The 20,945-nt window shown below is 46.6% G+C and overlaps 1 protein-coding gene across 1 annotated transcript in view; it reads right to left on the bottom strand.

Annotated features, from left to right (window-relative positions):
- The window catches only part of TOP2B (DNA topoisomerase II beta), a 222,270-nt gene that overhangs the window by 163,173 nt on the left and 38,152 nt on the right, over positions 1 to 20,945 (bottom strand). Inside the window, exons 2-3 of the mRNA XM_063922226.1 lie at positions 20,719 to 20,898; positions 4,714 to 4,804 (exon numbers count right to left, since the gene is read on the bottom strand). Coding sequence (XP_063778296.1) covers positions 4,714 to 4,804; positions 20,719 to 20,898 — 271 coding nt within the window. The remainder of the gene's footprint in view (positions 1 to 4,713; positions 4,805 to 20,718; positions 20,899 to 20,945) is intronic.

Genomic DNA, 20,945 nt, shown 5'->3' on the forward strand with positions numbered 1-20,945 from the left:
ACCTCTGAGGACCTTCAGTTTGGTCAAAGTATCGAACTTGTAGAACTTAGCAAACGTGTTCGAACCCGACCAAGTATTTGCTCGGCAGAGCTGTAAAGCAGAAACACCCCGGGCAGCCGCCCAGGAAGAACCCACCGACCTAGTAGAGTGGGCCTCTACTTTAGGAACCGGCAATCATGCCGTAGAATAAGCATGCTGGATAGTAAGTCAGCGGGCAATAGACTGCTTTGAAGCAGGACACCCAATTTTCTTAGGATCATAGAGAACAAACAGCGAGTCAGATTTTCTGTGACGAGCTGTCCAGCTCACGTAGATATTCAAAGCCCTCACAACATCCAGGGACTTTGAGGTAGCAGAGGTTTCAGTAAGCACCGGAACAACAATAGGTTGGCTGATATGAAAGGCAGACACCACGTTAAGATCCCAAGGTGCCGTGGGAGGCCAAGGATGTGCAGAACACCCTTCAAGAACGTCTGAACCTCAGGGGAGGGAAGCCAATTGTTTCTGGAAGAAAATGGACAAGGCCGAAATCTGGGACTTTCAAGGAGCCCAAACGTAGGCCCACATCCACACCTGACTGTAGAAAAAGGAGAAAACATCTCGGTTGAAATGCCACTGCAGGAAATTTCCTGTTTTCACACAAGACATTTTTTTTTCCAAATATGGAGGTAATGTTTAGACGTTACCCCCTTCCGGGCTTGGATCAGGGTTGGAATAACCTTGTTTGGAATGCCTTTCCGGGCTAAAATCTGACGCTTAACTTCCATGCCGTCAAACGTAGCCGCAGTAAGGGGGATATCCAATTAACCCCGGTAAATTAGCCCCAATAAGCCGCAACACGCGCCGGCTTATTGGGGGTTTTGTTTCCCCTGCGGGGTTTTTGTTTCCCGCAGGCGAAGCAGAATCCCCAGAAACAGACCGTTTTCAGGAGAAGGGTTTTTTTTTGTTTTTTTTACACAGGCGATCCATCTGGATAGTGGAAAAAAAATCGTGGAAACATCGGAAAAAAAGTCAGAAAAAAACGGCTCTTTTTCGGACCAGATGTTTTACCGGGGATAATTGGATGTCCCCCTAAGTCTTGATGGACGAACGCCCCCGGTTGCAGAAGAACCTCTCGTAGATGCATGAGGCAACGGGTCCTCCAGGAGCAACTCCAGTGGATCCGCGTACCAGGTCCTTCTCGGCCAATCTGGAGCAATGAGAATTGCTTGAACCTTTTCCCTTTTTATTGTTTTGAAAATTCTTGGGATTATAGGAAGAGGTGGGAACACGTGAATCATCTGGTAAACCCATGGAGTCACCAGAACGTCCACCGCCGCTGCTTGTGGGTCCCTCGATCTGGAACAATAGCGTTTTAGCTTCTTGTTAAAACGAGATCCATCATGTCTATCTGTGGAATGCCCCACCGACTTGTTAATGACTTGAACACTTGTGGGTGAAGGACCCACTCTCCTGGGTGGAGGTAGTGTCCGCTTCTCAGTTGTCTACTCCCGGAAAGAAGATTGCTGACAGCACCACCGCGTGTCTTTCTGCCCAGAGGAGTATTTTCGTTACCTGACATTTGCAGCCCTGCTCTTTGTTCCGCCCTGTCGGTTTATGTCCGTTACTGCCGTCACATTGTTTAACTGAACCTGAATGACTTGATCTTGAAGAAGATGCGAAGTCAGAAGAAGGGTGTTGTATATGGCCCTTAGTTCCAGACTGTTGATCGGAAGAACGGCTTCCTGACTTAACCACTTTCCTTGGAACTGTTCCCCTTGGGCGACTGCACCCAACCTCTGAGGCTTGCGCTCATGGTTAGCAGAATCCAATTTTGAATCCCGAACCTTTGACCCTCGGTCAGGTGAGAAGTCTGGAGCCACCACAGAAGAGAAATCCTGGCTTTTTGCGACAGACGTATCCTCTGGTGCATGTAAAGATGCGATCCGGGCCATTTGTCCAACATATCCAGCTGGAATGGCCTTGCATGAAACCTTCCGTACTACAGAACCTCGTAAGAGGCTACCATCTTCCCCAGAAGGTGAATGCACAGATACACCTATATATGGGTTGGTTTTAAGACATCCCACACCATTGACTAGATTACCAATGCCTTTTCCAACGGAAGGAACACCCTTTGTTCCTCCGTATCCAGGATCATTCCTTAGGAACGGAATCCTTTGTGTTGGTTACAGGTGGGATTTTGGCAGGTTCAGAATCCACCTGTGATCCTGGAGAAGTCAGGTTGAGAGGGCAATGCTGTCCAACAACCTCTCCCTGGAAGGCGCTTTTATCAGCAGGTCATCCAGGTATGGTATTAGGTTTACTCCCTGCTTGCGAAACATCATCTCTGCCAATACCTTGGTGAATACCCTCGGTGCCGTGGAGAGAACAAATCGCAGGGCCTGAAACTGGTAGTGACAGTCCTGCAGTGCAAACCTTAGATACGCCTGATGAGGCGGCCAAATTGTAATATGAAGGTACGCATCCTTGATGTCCAGAGACACCAGGAATTACCCCTCCTCCAGACCTGAGATCACCGCTCTCAGAGACTCCATCTTGAATTTGCACACCCTTAAAAACGGGTTCAGAGATTTGAGGTTTGTGGTTTCGGAACCAAACAGATTGGAGTAATAACCCTTGTTTTGTAGTTGAAGTGGAGCTTGGACAATGACCCGAGTCTGAACCAGTTTTAGAATTGCTGCCTTACATATCTGTTCTGCTGAAGCACCACGTTGTGCTGCCCATGATGGACCTACCTTACGAGTAGAGTGAGAAGAGACAGCAGCCGGAACAGAGAGATCGGCTTAAGAATATGCTTCTGAAATGGTCATTCGAAGCCACCTCGCCAGTGTCTGCTTGGCAGCAGGCCATCCTCTCTTTTGAAAGCCATACAGAATGAAGAGTGTCTGTTTTTCTGATGGCACTGGTACGTTCCACGTAGATCCTTAAAGCATAGACTACAGCCAACGATGCATCTCCCGTAGAAAGGTCCGGCCCTTAGCAGGCCGGGACTACAATTTCTTTGTTAAGGTGGAATTTAGACACCACCTTAGGAAGATACCCAGATTTGGTTCTGAGAACCGCTCTATCTGGATGATAAAAAAAAAAAAAATCAGAAAAGTAGAGCGACATAACAATGCCCTTAAATCTGAATTCTTCTAGCTGAAGCAACAGCCAGTAGTAAGAAAACTTTAGCTGTCAACCATTTAAGATCCACTTATTTTAGTGGTTCAAATGAGGTAACCTGAAGAGCCTTTAGGTCTAAACTTAAGTCCCAAGGCACAGCGAACGAAAAAGCACTAATAGTTTACAGACTCGTATGCATCAGGCACTTATCCAACTATTCATACTCAAAGGAAGATAGAGACTTAGTGCTGTATCACGCGGCTTAAGGGAGTGGGATACAGAAAGACTTCACCCGCTTCCAGGATCGATCAACACGTAAGTGAACACTGAGTGGATCCAGACGCTATTCGTGTACACAGCCACCCCGTGAACCTACAGTGAACACTGACTTGCCAGTCAAACAGCTGCCTATGCTGCGACTGGGTCTTTTTAGATACACAGCGTCTCAGATGGAAGCGGGAACTCGGTTGATGGCGGAAAACTCAGAGGAAACTGGTCCTGAACCGGGGGGGAGGAGCGACCAAGGGAGCGTCTTACACTGACGGCATCAACCCTAGGGATCGCGGCCTCATACTACCCCCCTGGAGCCTATGATCCCTGAGGCCTAGCGCTGGTGCACCCGAGGTGGCAGCCGCTTCAGCGACTGTTCGGTAGTCTCCAGCCTGAAACAGTGTGGCTGTGTCTCGTGTTTTCCCTACTAAGCGGAACAGATGCCTTACCTTCTCCATGTGCGCCGGCCACAGTCTGGTAACTTCTGCTCGACTTGCTAGGACATCCTACACAGACGCCCGCCGAAACAGCACTGTACACGTGTGTAAGCGTTGTCGCGTTCCGACGGGTAGTTGTTGGAGTGACTCTTTCGTACGTACAAGACGCTTTTTAGAAAGATCGCTCAAAAAAAAAAAAAAAACTTGTAAGACTATAAAAATAAAATATAAAAAAAGTTTACGGCTGCTAAAAACCAGCAGCCCACTGACCATGGTCCGGCTCCTTCCTCACCAAACAAAAAAACGGATATGCCTGAGCCAGGGCTATAGGGATGGGCCTGTTGCATTCTGGGAGGCTGAAAGCTTTGATCGTTTGGTACCAATCCGCTGTCGCTACCTCATATCCCTAATGTTATCCTGTGGATAACCTGTGGACCCTGCAGGAGAAATAGCAATCATATGGGTTTATGTATGTGGATATAAAAGAAACAGCAAATAAAATATACCCGTTTTGGAACCCTTTCTCCATAAAGGGGGTAATTCCAAGTTGATCGCAGCAGGATTTTTGATAGCAACTGGGCAAAACCATGTGCACTGCAGGGGAGGCAGATATAACATGTGCAGAAAGAGTTAGATTTGGGTGGGTATTATTGTTTCTGTGCAGGGTAAATACTGGCTGCTTTATTTTTACACTGCAAATTAGATTGCAGATTGAACACACCACACCCAAATCTAACTATTTCTGCACATGTTATATCTGCCTCCCCTGCAGTGCACATGGTTTTGCCCAGTTGCTATCAAAAATCCTGCTGCGATCAACTTGGAATTACCCCTAAAGGCCAATATTTACATGTGTTACAAGTTGGCATTAACTAGAGAGCTCTGATACACAACTCACCCAGAATTTCATCAAATATTTTATATAATCCTGGCACATAAGTAATGTCCCGGCAATTCATTCCAATGTCTTCATCAAAAACCCACATTGCCTAAATATAAAAATACACAACATGAAAACAAGAAATACAACATCCCTAGATTATTTCCATAAAGGTAATTGGACCAGCTAGTGGTTTTCTCTCAGAATTATAGAATTATAAAAAAACAAAGACAACTGTAAAATAACAATCTGCAACTTGCTAAAGGTACTGCCAATACATATTTGCTGGCTCCTAAGAAAGAAAATATTAAGGACAGACATTTGTACAACAATTCTGAGGTGCTACAAAGTAAACAATGGAACAATGGTCTGCTCTCATTATGTATATAGCCAAGCCTTCTGCAGTGACACACATAATACAGCAGCTCATTAACCTAAAAACTGCCCAAAAAATGGAGCATCTCATATTTGTACCTATTTATTTAATGCTTTAAAATTCCCCTAAGTCTTAAGAGAATATGGTAAGTAACTACACTACAAAGAACGCAGCCTTTAATACGTTAACTCCTTAGAACAAAGTGAATTAACCCTTTGTTGACAGCATGTTTTAAATCCTTCACTCAAAACTGGAGGTGTGCAGTTTGGGGCATGGGGCACGGCAACTTAATGGAGGGTGGTAGTTTAATGGGAGATTAAGCAGGCATCTCCCTGAGGGCATAATTGCAACTCCCTGGTGATGGGGACAATTCAGTCCCCATAGTAACAGCAGATAAATCGAATATGGACTATCCTGCTGAATTGAGGACTGTGGGGGAGGTATTATAAACCTCACACAGTATGTAGATCAAAGACCTGTACTTTCAGCATGCGGGAAAGTCCATGCTTCTCCACCATGCTAAAATTGGCTGTCACTTTCGGACACTGGTTCCAGCAGTATGGTCACAAACCTTTTAATTCAACCAGAAACAAAATTATAAATCATAGCGTTACGCATGAAAACGAAGTTCACCAATATAGAAGCATCATTTTCGCACTGGGGTAGCTAGGGCAATATGTAGATCTTATGTTACATAGGATACCTTTAAATAGTGACCTAAAGTTGTAAAATTAGACATTGTTGATATAGGTTCCTATCAGTAAGCAGTTACCTTGCTGTGGTAGATGGGAATCCCAGTTTGCGGAAAGCTTGCACCGAGAAACTCATGTTTATTTTACCAGTTAGTTAGAACAAGAAATCTATATTATTTCAGGACTTAAATGTCTATATGGTCTTTAGAGCTTAACTGTGCATGAAACTTTCAGCAGTGTCGCAGCTATTATCTCCTGTGTCATACATTAAAATAAAAAAATAAAAACAACATTGAAGAATATAAAACTTACTAGATGACCCGTTAGCAGTGAGGAAATTGAAATGGCTGTAAAATAGTTTTCAGGTGGTAAGGCTCCGAGAATCAATGGAATTCCTTTAGAGTTTTATAAAAAAAAAAAACACCCACACACACATTGTTTTTTGTTCCAAAAATTGGATCTTTTTAATGCCCTATTTAAGGAGAATGTCTTTCCTGCCTCCATGTCAGAGGCGGTGATAGTGATTCTCCCGAAGCCAGGAAAGGATCCTCTATTTCTGGAATCATAAAGGCCCATCTCTCTCATACCTATGGATGCTAAGATTTTGGGCAAACTTCCATCTATATGCATTAATCAGGTTATTACCAAGTAGTTCATCCAAACCAGACTCTGTTTATGCCAGGGAAATCTACCTCAAACAATCTTGGGAGGTTGTGCATTCACAGGTCTCCCATGGAGAAGAATACTAGTAGAGTGACTATCTGTGGGAAGTTATCAGGACATTTGTGATTGGTACACGTTATACAATGGGTCTGGTTATTATATATGGCTCACAGGGCACAGATCTCCGTAAATGGGTACATATCCCCCTCGTTACCTTTATCCACAACGAGACAGGGCTGCCCTTAATTCCTGGCTCTTTTTGCCCTGACGATAAAATCACTGGTACGTATACTGTGCTCCTGTCCTGATATTGTAAGTCTTAGCGTTGGCAGCAGATTAGACACTGTTGCCTAATATGCGGATGACCTTTTATTACTTTTGGCAGATTACACTATTTCAATGCCTGTGGTTCTTCATGTTATTACAGAATTTTAAACCTATTCTGGGTTGAAGATTAGTTTGGGGAAAACTAATACCCTTCCTCTTCAGGGGATTGCCCTAACTCTCCTCGAATAGATAGCGTTCCCTTACAGTGGGGTAGACTGGTTTAAATATTTGTGTATCTGGATCACTAATTCCCTGCAAGATTATGGCCCTCATTCAGAGTTGTTCGCTCGGTAATTTTCTTCGCATCGCAGCGATTTTCCGCTAAATTGCGCATGCGCAATGTCCGCAGTGCGACTGCGCCAAGTAAATTTGCTAATAAGTTTGGTATTTTACTCGCGGCATTACGAGGTTTTTTCTTCGTTCTGGTGATCGTAGTGTGATTGACAGGAAGTGGGTGTTTCTGGGCGGAAACTGGCCGTTTTATGGGAGTGTGTGAAAAATCGCTACAGTTTCTGGGAAAAACGCGGGAGTGGCTGGAGAAACGGGGGAGTGTCTGGGCAAACGCTGGGTGTGTTTGTGACGTCAAACCAGGAACGAAACTGACTGAACTGATCGCAGTGGCAGAGTAAGTATCAAGCTACTCAGAAACTGCTTAGAAATTTCTATTCGCAATTTTGAGAATCTTTCGGTCGCAATTTTGCTAAGCTAAGATTCACTCCCAGTAGGCGGCGGCTTAGCGTGTGCAATGCTGCTAAAAGCAGATTGCGAGCGAACAACTCGGAATGAGGGCCTATGTTCCTTTGAATCCTCAAACTTTATAGTACAGTAGTATGTTCAGTTGAAGTCTTGTATTTGGGTTAAATTACCCTTCACAGTGACGGGCAAGTTTATATGGTAAAAATGGTGGTCCAACCTAAATTTTTAAACGTATTTCAACGTTTATATTCCATTATCAGTATTTAAGAAATTGTACAGTATGATCTTCTCTCTGGTCTGGATGAATTGATACCCTAGAATTAAAGGGAATAGGTTTACTAGGTTCAGACATGCAGGGGGTCTTTACCTCCCTCACTTTCATCTATATTATCTGGCAGCCCACAAGGTGATCCAGTCAGTGGCTGGATGTATGCTTGTTTCTCAGGTATCACTGAACTTACCCCTGTTGCTTGCAGCCAATTTTCCACATAATGGCTTTCAGTTGTTTTTCCAGGCACTTAAATTTGGGAAGCAACAACTAAACTGTTTAGTTATGAGGGTTTAGATCCAGACACTTAACTGTGGAATTCCAAACTGTTAGCCGAGTTATTCTCCTTGCACACTGATGGAGTGTGGGGTGCTCGGGGTGTGGTTTCTAAGTATTTTCAATTACACCATGCACTTCCCACCCAATGTTCAAATACTCCACCGTCTTTACTAGATTCACCTGTTAAAAAGATCTTAAAGACTTTAGGTTCAGTTGAACCATTTCTAATTTGTATTATTTATTTTTTGTCTGCACATCATAGTTCCGATCTCCCAACTCTCATGAATCAGATCTTGGCCCTATCAGTGAGGACTACTGGGATCCAGCCATGGCATCTCCCTTTTGCTCCACTGCATCTATTAGGTTTCAGTAAATACAGTTACTTATTTTTCACAGAACATCTCACGCCCGTTAGGCTAATGAAATTTGCTGGGAGGGTAACGGATATCGGCCCCAAATGTGAAGCCTGTAAAGGTTCTTTCTGGCATTTGATTTGGGAGTGTTCCTTATTTGGAATAAAGTTATCCAGGCCATCGCTAGCTCGGGTATCCCTATTAACCTCTTAATGCCCACAGTGTGTGTTCATGGGATATTACCTCCTAATGCTTTAGCTAAATATAATACACAGTATGTTATTAATCTATGCACTCTGCCGAAGGTTATAATAGCCAGGTTGTGGATGGCGTTTTTGGGACCAGATTTTACCTCGTCACTGGTTATTTGGGTATGTGCGGTACATCTCATCACACTCCTAGTTTTGTTAAGTTACTTTCGCGTCTCTTTTTTCTGAGCACTTATTTTTATTAACATGTTAAAATGTGTGTTGGACATTGGAGGCCAGCGGTCGGGATCCTGCAGGTAGCATAACGACGCTGGGATCCCGGCCACTAGAATGCTGGCAAAGAGACAAGCGAAACAAAGCCCCTTTGGGGCTTGCTGCGCTCACCACGCTACAGGCTCGGTGGCTCACTGCACTCGCCACAGGTTCTATTCCCACTCTATGGGTGTCGTGGACACCTACGAGTAGGAATAGCCCCCGTTAGCTGGGATTCCATTTAGCAGCATTGACAGTGGTCAGGATTCCAGCGTTTGTATCCTGACCGCCGGGATACCGACTGCCGGCAATGTAACTACATCCCGAATATACTGTATATTTATTTTTGTGAATATGCATGCCTGTGTCTTTTATAGTTTATTATCTATATGTGTCAGCTATACTTGTTCTTTATATAGTTGTACTTTAATGATTTTTCTCTCATATTATGTTAATTAAACAGATGCAATTTTATATGTAACCTATGATACCTTTGGCTGCTTCTGATTTGGTATGTCAAAATCAATTAAAAATGAATAATAAAAAATAGGATTTTAATACCTACCGGTAAATCCTTTTCTCTTAGTCCAGAGGATGCTGGGGATGCTTCAAAAACCATGGGGTATAGACAGGATCCGCAGGAGACATGGGCACCTTATAAGACTTTGAATGGGTGTGAACTAGCTCCTCCCTCTATGCCCCTCCTCCAGACTGCAGTTATAGGAACTGTGCCCAGGGAGACTGACATTTCGAGGAAAAATAAGAATTTACTTACCGATAATTCTATTTCTCGTAGTCCGTAGTGGATGCTGGGGACTCCGTCAGGACCATGGGGGATTAGCGGCTCCGCAGGAGACAGGGCACAAAAGTAAAAGCTTTAGGATCAGGTGGTGTGCACTGGCTCCTCCCCCTATGACCCTCCTCCAAGCCTCAGTTAGGATACTGTGCCCGGACGAGCGTACACAATAAGGAAGGATTTTGAATCCCGGGTAAGACTCATACCAGCCACACCAATCACACTGTACAACCTGTGATCTGAACCCAGTTAACAGCATGATAACAGCGGAGCCTCTGAAAAGATGGCTCACAACAATAATAACCCGATTTTTGTAACAATAACTATGTACAAGTATTGCAGACAATCCGCACTTGGGATGGGCGCCCAGCATCCACTACGGACTACGAGAAATAGAATTATCGGTAAGTAAATTCTTATTTTCTCTGACGTCCTAAGTGGATGCTGGGGACTCCGTCAGGACCATGGGGATTATACCAAAGCTCCCAAACGGGCGGGAGAGTGCGGATGACTCTGCAGCACCGAGTGAGAGAACTCCAGGTCCTCCTCAGCCAGGGTGTGCCCCTGACCAAGTAGCAGCTCGGCAAAGTTGTAAAGCCGAGACCCCTCGGGCAGCCGCCCAAGATGAGCCCACCTTCCTTGTGGAATGGGCATTTACATATTTTGGCTGTGGCAGGCCTGCCACAGAATGTGCAAGCTGAATTGTACTACACATCCAACTAGCAATCGTCTGCTTAGAAGCAAGAGCACCCAGTTTGTTGGGTGCATACAGGATAACAGCAAGTCAGTTTTCCCGACTCCAGCCGTCCTGGAAACCTATATTTTCAGGGCCCTGACAACATCCAGCAACTTGGAGTCCTCCAAGTCCCTAGTAGCCGCAGGTACCACAATAAGCTGGTTCAGGTGAAACGCTGACACCACCATATGGAGAAACTGGGGACGAGTCCGCAGCTCTGCCCTGTCCGAATGGACAATCAGATATGGGCTTTTGTGAGACAAAGCCGCCAATTCTGACACTCGCCTGGCCGAGGCCAGGGCCAACATCATGGTCACTTTCCATGTGAAATATTTCAAATCCACAGATTTGAGCGGTTAAAACCAATGTGATTTGAGGAATCCCAGAACTACGTTGAGATCCCACAGTGCCACTGGAGGCACAAAAGGGGGTTGTATATGCAGTACTCCCTTGACAAACTTCTGGACTTCAGGAACTGAAGCCAATTCTTTCTGGAAGAAAATCGACAGGGCCGAAATTTGAACCTTAATGGACCCCAATTTGAGGCCCATAGACACTCCTGTTTGCAGGAAATGCAGGAATCGACCGAGTTGAAATTTCTTCGTGGGGCCTTCCTGGCCTCACACCACGCAACATATTTTTGCCACATGTGGTGATAATGTTGTGCGGTCACCTCCTTCCTGGCTTTGACCAGGGTAGGAATGACCTCTTCGGGAATGCCTTTTTCCCTTAGGATCCGGCGTTCAACCGCCATGCCGTCAAACGCAGCCGCGGTAAGTCTTGGAACAGACATGGTACTTGCTGAAGCAAGTCCCTTCTTAGCGGCAGAGGCCATGAGTCCTCTGTGAGCATCTCTTGAAGTTCCGGGTACCAAGTCCTTCTTGGCCAATCCGGAGCCACGAGTATAGTTCTTACTCCTCTACGTCTTATAATTCTCAGTACCTTAGGTATGAGAAGCAGAGGAGGGAACACATACACCGACTGGTACACCCACGGTGTTACCAGAACGTCCACAGCTATTGCCTGAGGGTCTCTTGACCTGGCGCAATACCTGTCCAGTTTTTTGTTCAGGCGGGACGCCATCATGTCCACCTTTGGTCTTTCCCAACGGTTCACAATCATGTGGAAGACTTCCCGATGAAGTCCCCACTCTCCCGGGTGGAGGTCGTGCTGAGGAAGTCTGCTTCCCAGTTGTCCACTCCCGGAATGAACACTGCTGACAGTGCTAACACGTGATTTTCCGCCCAGCGAAGAATGCTTGCAGTTTCTGCCATTGCCCTCCTGCTTCTTGTGCCGCCCAGACTGTTTACGTGGGCGACTGCCGTGATGTTGTCCCACTGGATCAATACCGGCTGACCTTGAAGCAGAGGTCTTGCTAAGCTTAGAGCATTGTAAATTGCTCTTAGCTCCAGTATATTTATGTGGAGAGAAGTCTCCAGACTTGATCACACTCCCTGGAAATTTTTTCCTTGTGTGACTGCTCCCCAGCCGTTCAGGCTGGCATCCGTGGTCACCAGGACCCAGTCCTGAATGCCGAATCTGTGGCCCTTTAGTAGATGAGCACTCTGCAGCCACCACAGAAGAGACACCCTTGTCCTTGGAGACAGGGTTATCCGCTGATGCATCTGAAGATGCGATCCGGACCATTTTTCCAGCAGATCCCACTGAAAAGTTCTTGCGTGAAATCTGCCGAATGGAATCGCTTCGTAAGAAGCCACCATTTTTCCCAGGACCCTTGTGCAATGATGCACTGACACTTTTCCTGGTTTTAGGAGGTTCCTGACTAGCTCGGATAACTCCCTGGCTTTCTCCTCCGGGAGAAACACCTTTTTCTGGACTGTGTCCAGAATCATCCCTAGGAACAGCAGACGTGTCGTCGGAGACAGCTGCGATTTTGGAATATTTAGAATCCACCCGTGCTGTCGTAGAACTACTTGAGATAGTGCTACTCCGACCTCCAACTGTTCTCTGGACCTTGCCCTTATCAGGAGATCGTCCAAGTAAGGCATAATTAAGACGCCTTTTCTTTGACGAAGAATCATCATTTCGGCCATTACCTTGGTAAAGACCCGGGGTGCCGTGGACAATCCAAACGGCAGCGTCTGAAACGGATAGTGACAGTTTTGTACCACGAACCTGAGGTACCCTTGGTGAGAAGGGCAAATTGGGACATGGAGGTAAGCATCCTTGATGTCCAGGGACACCATATAGTCCCCTTCTTCCTGGTTCGCTATCACTGCTCTGAGTGACTCCATCTTGATTTGAACCTTTGTATGTAAGTGTTCAAATATTTCAGATTTAGAATAGGTCTCACCGAGCCGTCTGGCTTCAGTACCACAATATAGTGTGGAATAATACCCCTTTCCTTGTTGTAGGAGGGGTACTTTGATTATCACCTGCTGGGAATATAGCTTGTGAATTGTTTCCAATACTGCCTCCCTGTCGGAGGGAGACGTTGGTAAAGCAGACTTCAGGAACCTGCGAGGGGGAGACGTCTCGAACTTCCAATCTGTACCCCTGGGATACTACTTGTAGGATCCAGGGGTCCACTTGCGAGTGAGCCCACTGCGCGCTGAAACTCTTGAGACGACCCCCCACCGCAGCTGAGTCCGCTTGTACGGCCCCAGCGTCATGCTGAGGACTTGGCAAAAGCGGTGGAGGGCTTCTGTTCCTGGGAATGGGCTGCCTGCTGCAGTCTTCTTCCCTTTCCTCTATCCCTGGGCAGATATGACTGGCCTTTTGCCTGCTTGCCCTTATGGGGACGAAAGGACTGAGGCTGAAAAGACGGTGTCTTTTTCTGCTGAGATGTGACTTGGGGTAAAAAAGGTGGATTTTCCAGCTGTTGCCGTGGCCACCAGGTCCGATGGACCGACCCCAAATAACTCCTCCCCTTTATACGGCAATACTTCCATGTGCCGTTTGGAATCTGCATCACCTGACCACTGTCGTGTCCATAAACATCTTCTGGCAGATATGGACATCGCACTTACTCTTGATGCCAGAGTGCAAATATCCCTCTGTGCATCTCGCATATATAGAAATGCATCCTTTAAATGATCTATAGTCAATAAAATACTGTCCCTGTCAAGGGTATCAATATTTTCAGTCAGGGAATCCGACCAAGCCACCCCAGCGCTGCACATCCAGGCTGAGGCGATCGCTGGTCGCAGTATAACACCAGTATGTGTGTACATACTTTTTAGTATATTTTCCAGCCTCCTATCAGCTGGCTCTTGAGGGCGGCCGTATCTGGAGACGGTAACGCCACTTGTTTTGATAAGCGTGTGAGCGCCTTATCCACCCTAAGGGGTGTTTCCCAACGCGCCCTAACTTCTGGCGGGAAAGGGTATAACGCCAATAATTTTCTATCGGGGAAAACCCACGCATCATCACACACTTCATTTAATTTATCTGAGTCAGGAAAAACTACAGGTAGTTTTTTCACACCCCACATAATACCCTCTTTTGTGGTACTTGTAGTATCAGAAATATGTAACACCTCCTTCATTGCCCTTAACATGTAACGTGTGGCCCAAATGGAAAATACGTTTGTTTCTTCACCGTCGACACTGGAGTCATTGTCCGTGTCTGTGTCGACCGACTGAGGTAAATGGGCGTTTTAAAGCCCCTGACTGTTTGAGACGCCTGGACAGGTACTAATTGGTTTGCCGGCCGTCTCATGTCGTCAACCGACCTTGCAGCGTGTTGACATTATCACGTAATTCCCTAAATAAGCCATCCATTCCGGTGTCGACTCCCTAGAGAGTGACATCACCATTACAGGCAATTGCTCCGCCTCCTCACCAACATCGTCCTCATACATGTCGACACACACGTACCGACACACAGCACACACACAGGGAATGCTCTGATAGAGGACAGGACCCCACTAGCCCTTTGGGGAGACAGAGGGAGAGTTTGCCAGCACACACCAAAACGCTATAATTATACAGGGACAACCTTTATATAAGTGTTTTTCCCTTATAGCATCTTAATATATATAATCATATCGCCAAATAAGTGCCCCCCCTCTCTGTTTTAACCCTGTTTCTGTAGTGCAGTGCAGGGGAGAGCCTGGGAGCCTTCCCACCAGCATTTCTGTGAGGGAAAATGGCGCTGTGTGCTGAGGAGAATAGGCTCCGCCCCATTTTCGGCGGGCTTCTTCTCCCGTTTTTCTGAGACCTGGCAGGGGTTAAATACATCCATATAGCCCCAGGGGCTATATGTGATGTATCTTTTAGCCAGTATAGGTATTTCATTGCTGCCCAGGGCACCCCCCCCAGCGCCCTGCACCCTCAGTGACCGCTGGTGTGAAGTGTGCTGACAACAATGGCGCACAGCTGCAGTGCTGTGCGCTACCTCATGAAGACTGAAAAGTCTTCTGCCGCCGGTTTCTGGACCTCTTCACTCTTCGGCATCTGCAAGGGGGTCGGCGGCGCGGCTCTGGGACCGGACTCCATGGCTGGGCCTGTGTTCGATCCCTCTGGAGCTAATGGTGTCCAGTAGCCTAAGAAGCCAATCCATCCTGCACGCAGGTGAGTTCACTTCTTCTCCCCTAAGTCCCTCGTAGCAGTGAGCCTGTTGCCAGCAGGACTCACTGAAAATAAAAAACCTAACAAAACTTTTACTCTAAGCAGCTCTTTAGGAGAGCCACCTAGATTGCACCCTTCTCGGCCGGGCACAAAAATCTAACTGAGGCTTGGAGGAGGGTCATAGGGGGAGGAGCCAGTGCACACCACCTGATCCTAAAGCTTTTACTTTTGTGCCCTGTCTCCTGCGGAGCCGCTAATCCCCCATGGTCCTGACGGAGTCCCCAGCATCCACTTAGGACGTCAGAGAAAGGATTTATTTAATTATTTTAAACTAAGGTGAGATACATACCAGCTCACACCACTAACGTGCCGTACAACATGGCATTCAACAACAACGCATGCAACGGCATGACCAACAACAGTCACAGATTGAATGAACGCAACATGAGCTTAACAATAACCAAACTGCAGATACAGCCCGCACTGGGACGGGCGCCCAGCATCCTCTACGGACTAAGAGAAAAGGATTTACCGGTAGGTGTTAAAATCCTATTTTCTCATACGTCCAAGAGGATGCTGGGGATGCTTCAAGAACCATGGGGTTTATACCAAAGCTCTAGAACGGGCGGGAGAGTGCGGATGACTGCAGCACCGATTGACCAAAGAAGAGGTCCTCCTCAGCCAGGATATCAAACTTGTAAAATTTCGCAAAGGTGTTTGAACCCAACCAAGTAGCAGCTCGGCAAAGCTGTAATGCCGAGACCCCTCGGGCAGCCGCCCAGGAAGAGCCCACCTTTCTGGTAGAATGTGCTTTCACCGATTTCGGTAACGGCAATCCTGCCGTAGAATGAGCCTGCTGAATCGTATTACAGATCCAGCGCGCAATAGTCTGCTCAGAAGCAGGAGCCCTAATCTTGTTGGGAGCCCCAGGACAAACAGAGCCTCTGTTTTCCTAATCTGCGCCGTTCTGGCGACATAGATCTTCAAAGCTCTGACCACATCGAGAGACTTTGACTCCGCCAAGGCGTCAGTAGCCACTGGCACCACAATTGGCTGGTTCACATGAAATGATGAAACCACCTTTGGCAGAAATTGCTGACGAGTTCTCAACTCCACTCTATCAGCATGGAAAATCAAATAGGGGCTTTTGTGAGACAAAGCCGCCAACTCAGACACTCGCCTTGCAGACGCCAAGGCCAACAACATGACCACTTTCCAAGTAGGGAATTTTAACTCAACCTTGCACAAAGGTTCAAACCAATGTGATTGCAAGATTGCAAAACTACATTAAGGTCCCATGGTGCCACTGGGGGCACAAAGGGAGGTTGGATGTGCAGCACGCCTTTTACGCAGGTCTGAACTTCTGGAAGGGAGGCCAAATCTTTTTGAAAAAAGATCGACAAGGCTGAAATCTGTACTTTAACAGAGCCTAACTTTAGGCCCGCATCCACACCTGCTTGTAGGAAATGGAGCAAACGCCCCAGGTAAAATATCGCCTGAACCCTTGTTCTTATAATTTTTATCACCTTTGGAATGAGTGGAAGTGGAGGGAACACACAGACCGACTGAAAACCCCCCATGGTGTCACTAGGGCGTCCCTTGACCTGGAATAATATCTCTGAAGTTTCTTGTTGAGGCGGGACGCCATCATGTCCACTTGAGGAATTCCCCAACGACTTGTCACTTCTGCAAAGACCTCTTGATGAAAACCCCACTCTCCTGGATGGAGATCGTGTCTGCTGAGGAAGTCTGCTTCCCAGTTGTCCACTGCTAGAATGAAGACCGCTGACAGAGCGCTGGCATGTCTTTCCGCCCAGCGAAGAATCATTGTGGCCTCAGCCATCGCCGCTCTGCTCTTTGTTCCGCCATGGCGGTTTATGTACGCCACTGCTGTCACGTTGTCTGACTGAATCAAGACCGGCAGACCTCGAAGAAAATGTTCTGCTTGCAGTATGCCGTTGTAGATGCCTCTTAATTCCAGAATGTTTATGTGTAGACAAGCTTCCTGGCTTGACCACTTCCCTGAAAGTTTCTTCCCTGTGCGACTGCTCCCCAGCCTCGGAGGCTTGCATCTGTGGTCACCAGGATCCAATACTGAATCCCGAACCTGCGTCCCTCCACAAGGTGAGCACTGTACAGCCACCACAGAAGGGAAATTCTGGTCCTGGGAAATAGAATTATTTTCCGGTGCATGTCCAGGTGAGACCCGGACCGGCAGGTTCAATTGAAACACCCTGGCATGGAACCTGCCATATGGAATTGCCTCGTAGGCCGCCACCATCTTCCCCAGCAACCGAGTGCAGTGAAGAACTGACACCTTTGCCGATTTCAGAATCTGTTTTATCATGTTCTGTATTTCCAGAGCTTTTTCCACTGGAAGAAAAACTCTCTGCAATTCTGTATCCAGAATCACACCCAGAAACGACAGCCGTGTCGTTGGATCCAACTGTGATTTTGGCAAATTTAGGAGCCAACCGTGTTGTTGCAGAATTGTCAGTGAAAGGCCAACATTCTTCAACAATTGCTCCTTGGACCTCGCCTTTATAAGGAGATCGTCCAAGTACGGGATAATTGTGATTCCCTGCTTGCGCAAGAGAACCATCATTTCCGCCATTACTTTGGTGAAAATCCTCGGAGTCGTGGACAGACCAAACGGCAATGTCTGAAACTGGTAATGACAATCCTGCACAGCAAATCTCGGGTAAGCCTGATGTAAAGGATATATGGGGAAATGTAAGTAGGCATCTTTTATGTCGACCGACACCATAAAATCCCCTTCCTCCAGACTAGAGATCACTGCTCGTAGAGACTCCATCTTGAACTTGAATTTTTTCAGAAAGAAATTGAGGGATTTTAGGTTTAGAATTGGTCTGACTGAGCCATCCGGCTTCAGGACCACGAACAGGCTCGAATAAAAACCTTCCCCCTGTTGAGACGGGGGTACCGTGACAATCACTTGATTTTAACACAACTTTAGTATTGCAGCGCTTACTATCTCCCTTTCTGGAAGAGAAGGCTGGCAAGGCTGATTTGAAAAATCGGTGAGGGGGCACGTCTTGAAACTCTAACTTGTACCCCTGGGTTACTATGTCTACTATCCAAGGATCCAGGTCCGAGTGCATCCAGACCTGACTGAAGAGTTGGAGACGTGCCCCCACTGGTGCGGACTCCCGCAGAGGAGCCCCAGCGTCATGCGGTGGATTTGATAGAAGCCGGAGAGGACTTCTGCTCCTGGGAACTTGCCACAGCCTGCGACCTTTTTCCCCTTCCTCTCCCCCTCGCAGCAAGGAAAGAGGACCCACGTCCTTTTTTGAATTTATTGGGCCAAAAGGACTGCATCTGATAGTGAGGCAATTTCTTCTGCTGTGCAGGAACATAAGATAAAAATGAAGACTTACCCACGGAGGCGTAGACACCAGGTCAGTGAGGCCGTCACCAAACAAGACCTTACCGTTAAACGGTAGAGACTCCATCACCTTCTTAGAGTCAGCATCAGCATTCCACTGATGAATCCACAATGCTCTCCTTGCCGAGACTGCCATGGCATTGGCCCTTGATCCCAAAAGGCCAATATCCCTTACAGCTTCTTTTAAATATGCTGCAGCGTCCCTGATGTGACCCAAAGTCAAAAGCACACTATCCCTGTCTAGGGTATCTACCTCAGATGACAAGTTATCTGCCCACTTTTCAATAGCGCTACTCACCCATGCCGAAGCAACGGGAGGCCTGAGTAGCGACCCTGTAGTGACATAAATGGAGTTTAGGGTATTTTCCGGCTTACGATCCGCAGGATCCTTTAGGGCTGCCGTGTCAGGGGACGGAAGCGCCACCTTTTTGGATAGACACGATAAAGCTTTGTCTACCGTGGGGATTGACTCCCACCTTTCCCTGTCCCCAGAGAGGAACGGATATGCCACTGGAATTCTTTTGGGAACATGTATCTTTTTGTCAGGATTTTCTCAAGCCTTTTCAAAAAGTGCGTTCAGTTCATGAGAGGGAGGAAACGTTACCTCAGGTTTCTTTCCTTTAAACATACAGACCCTAGTATCAGGAACAGCGGGGTCCTCAATGATATGTAATACGTCTTTTATCGCCACAATCATGTACTGAATACTCTTAGCCAGTTTTGGATGTAATCTGGCATCACTATAGTCGACACTGGAATCAGAGTCTGTGTCGGTATCTGTATCTGCGATCTGGGTAAATGCACGTGTGACCCCGAAGGGGTCTGGGCCTGTGACAAAGCATCTTCCATGGATTTCCTCCATGTCTGGTTCTTAGACTCATATTTATCAAATCTCTTAGTCAATTTAGTCACATTTGCGTTTAAAACACTCAACAGATTCACCCAATCATCCGTCGGCGGTGCCGACACGGACACTCTTACAGTATTTTCTGTCCCCACTCCAGCCTCCTCCTGGGAAGAGCATTCAGCCTCAGACATGTCGACACACGTACCGACACCCACAACCACACTGGGGCTACAGGAGACAGACCCACAATAAAGTCTGCAAGAGAGACACAGAGAGAGAGTTCTGCCAGTTCACACCCAGCGCCTATCCCGGTACTGAGGCCAGTAAAATGACTGCCCAGACCTGTTAGCGCTTTATAAATATACAAATCAGCACCAAACTATTTGTGTTCACCCCCGTTTTGCACCCTGTTACTTGTACAGCAGTGTGGAGGACAGGGCCAGCATCTCTGCAGCTACTGTGGAGAGAAAATGGCGCTGGTCAGAGTTGGCGCGCTACAGTCCCGCTTAAAACTATGTTTATACTGGCGGGGGTCCCTTAACTAATGCCCGGGGCACGGTTATAACTCATGCCAGTCTGATTTGAGGTGTTCATGCTGCCCAGGGCGCCCCCCCTGCGCCCTGCGTCATGTGGGAGCATGGCGCGCGGTACCTCTTCTGCCGATGCCCATGTCTCCTGCGAATCCAGTCTATACCCCATGGTTCTTGAAGCATCCCCACATCCTCTAGGACGTATGAGAAAAAATAAATATAAAACATCTATATATTATAGGGATGAAGTTGGAATCCCGACCACCAGAATACCTGGGTGTCCACGACACCTATGGAGTGGGAATAGAACCTGTGGTGAGCCACCGAGCCTGCAGCGTGGCGAGCCCGCAAGGGGCTTTGTTCTGCTCGCTCCCTGCCGGCATTCCGGAGTCAGTATTTTGACCATCGGGATTCCATACCAAACCTATATTATGTGTACAGGTCTACTGATCAGAATGCTTGGGAGATAATATTTTCCAAATATGCCGAAAATCTACTGAAATTTTTTTTTTACATTTCCATGGCTTTACCCACAATGCCACATGTAAATTTGTTTAGCAGGACTCCTCATAGTAACTATAGGAACATATTGGGGGATCATATCCGTGCAGATTCTAAAATCACTAAACAGTAGCACTAATTTACTTTTCTTTTCTGTACTTAAAGTTTCTGCATAAGAGATCACATACCAGTACAAAACAAATTAAGTGAAATTAACACCTCAAACATTAGTCTGAGCAGTAAGAGGTTAAAATAATGTTTACAATTATAAATATACACTGGATTGTATAAAAGTTAAATTTTCAACCAACATTCCTCTCTCCAACTTGCAGATGTGTCCAATCAAAGCCCCAGCAGAGTCTGTATTTAAGCTGTTCTTAGCTGTCAACACTGAGACAAAAAGAGGACTCCTTATGCTGAATAGCACAGATCATCTACAGTTCTGCTAGCCGGCTGATGTTGGGTGAAAATGTGCTTTAGTGTGGAATTAGCCATTAAGCCTCAGTCTTTAACAAGAAAAAAAAAAGGTAAAATAATAAAAACTGAAAAAAAGTGGGCACCTGTGTGACAGGTTCCACAGATCCGATGTACGTGTCAGGCCTTAGGAGGATGTGCTCAAGCTGAGTCTTCTTCTGGTAAACCCTCTCAACAGACATCTTCTTAGAGTCGTTCTTATTATTGCTTTCACCTTTTTCACCTTCCTCTTTTTTTGCTGCATTATTCTGGTTGTCAAACAAAGTCTGGGTGCCAAAACAGAAAACAAAATAAACAATATGAATTAATAAAG

This window comes from Pseudophryne corroboree, chromosome 5 (genome assembly GCF_028390025.1).
Source record: "Pseudophryne corroboree isolate aPseCor3 chromosome 5, aPseCor3.hap2, whole genome shotgun sequence".
Lineage (NCBI taxonomy): Eukaryota > Metazoa > Chordata > Amphibia > Anura > Myobatrachidae > Pseudophryne > Pseudophryne corroboree.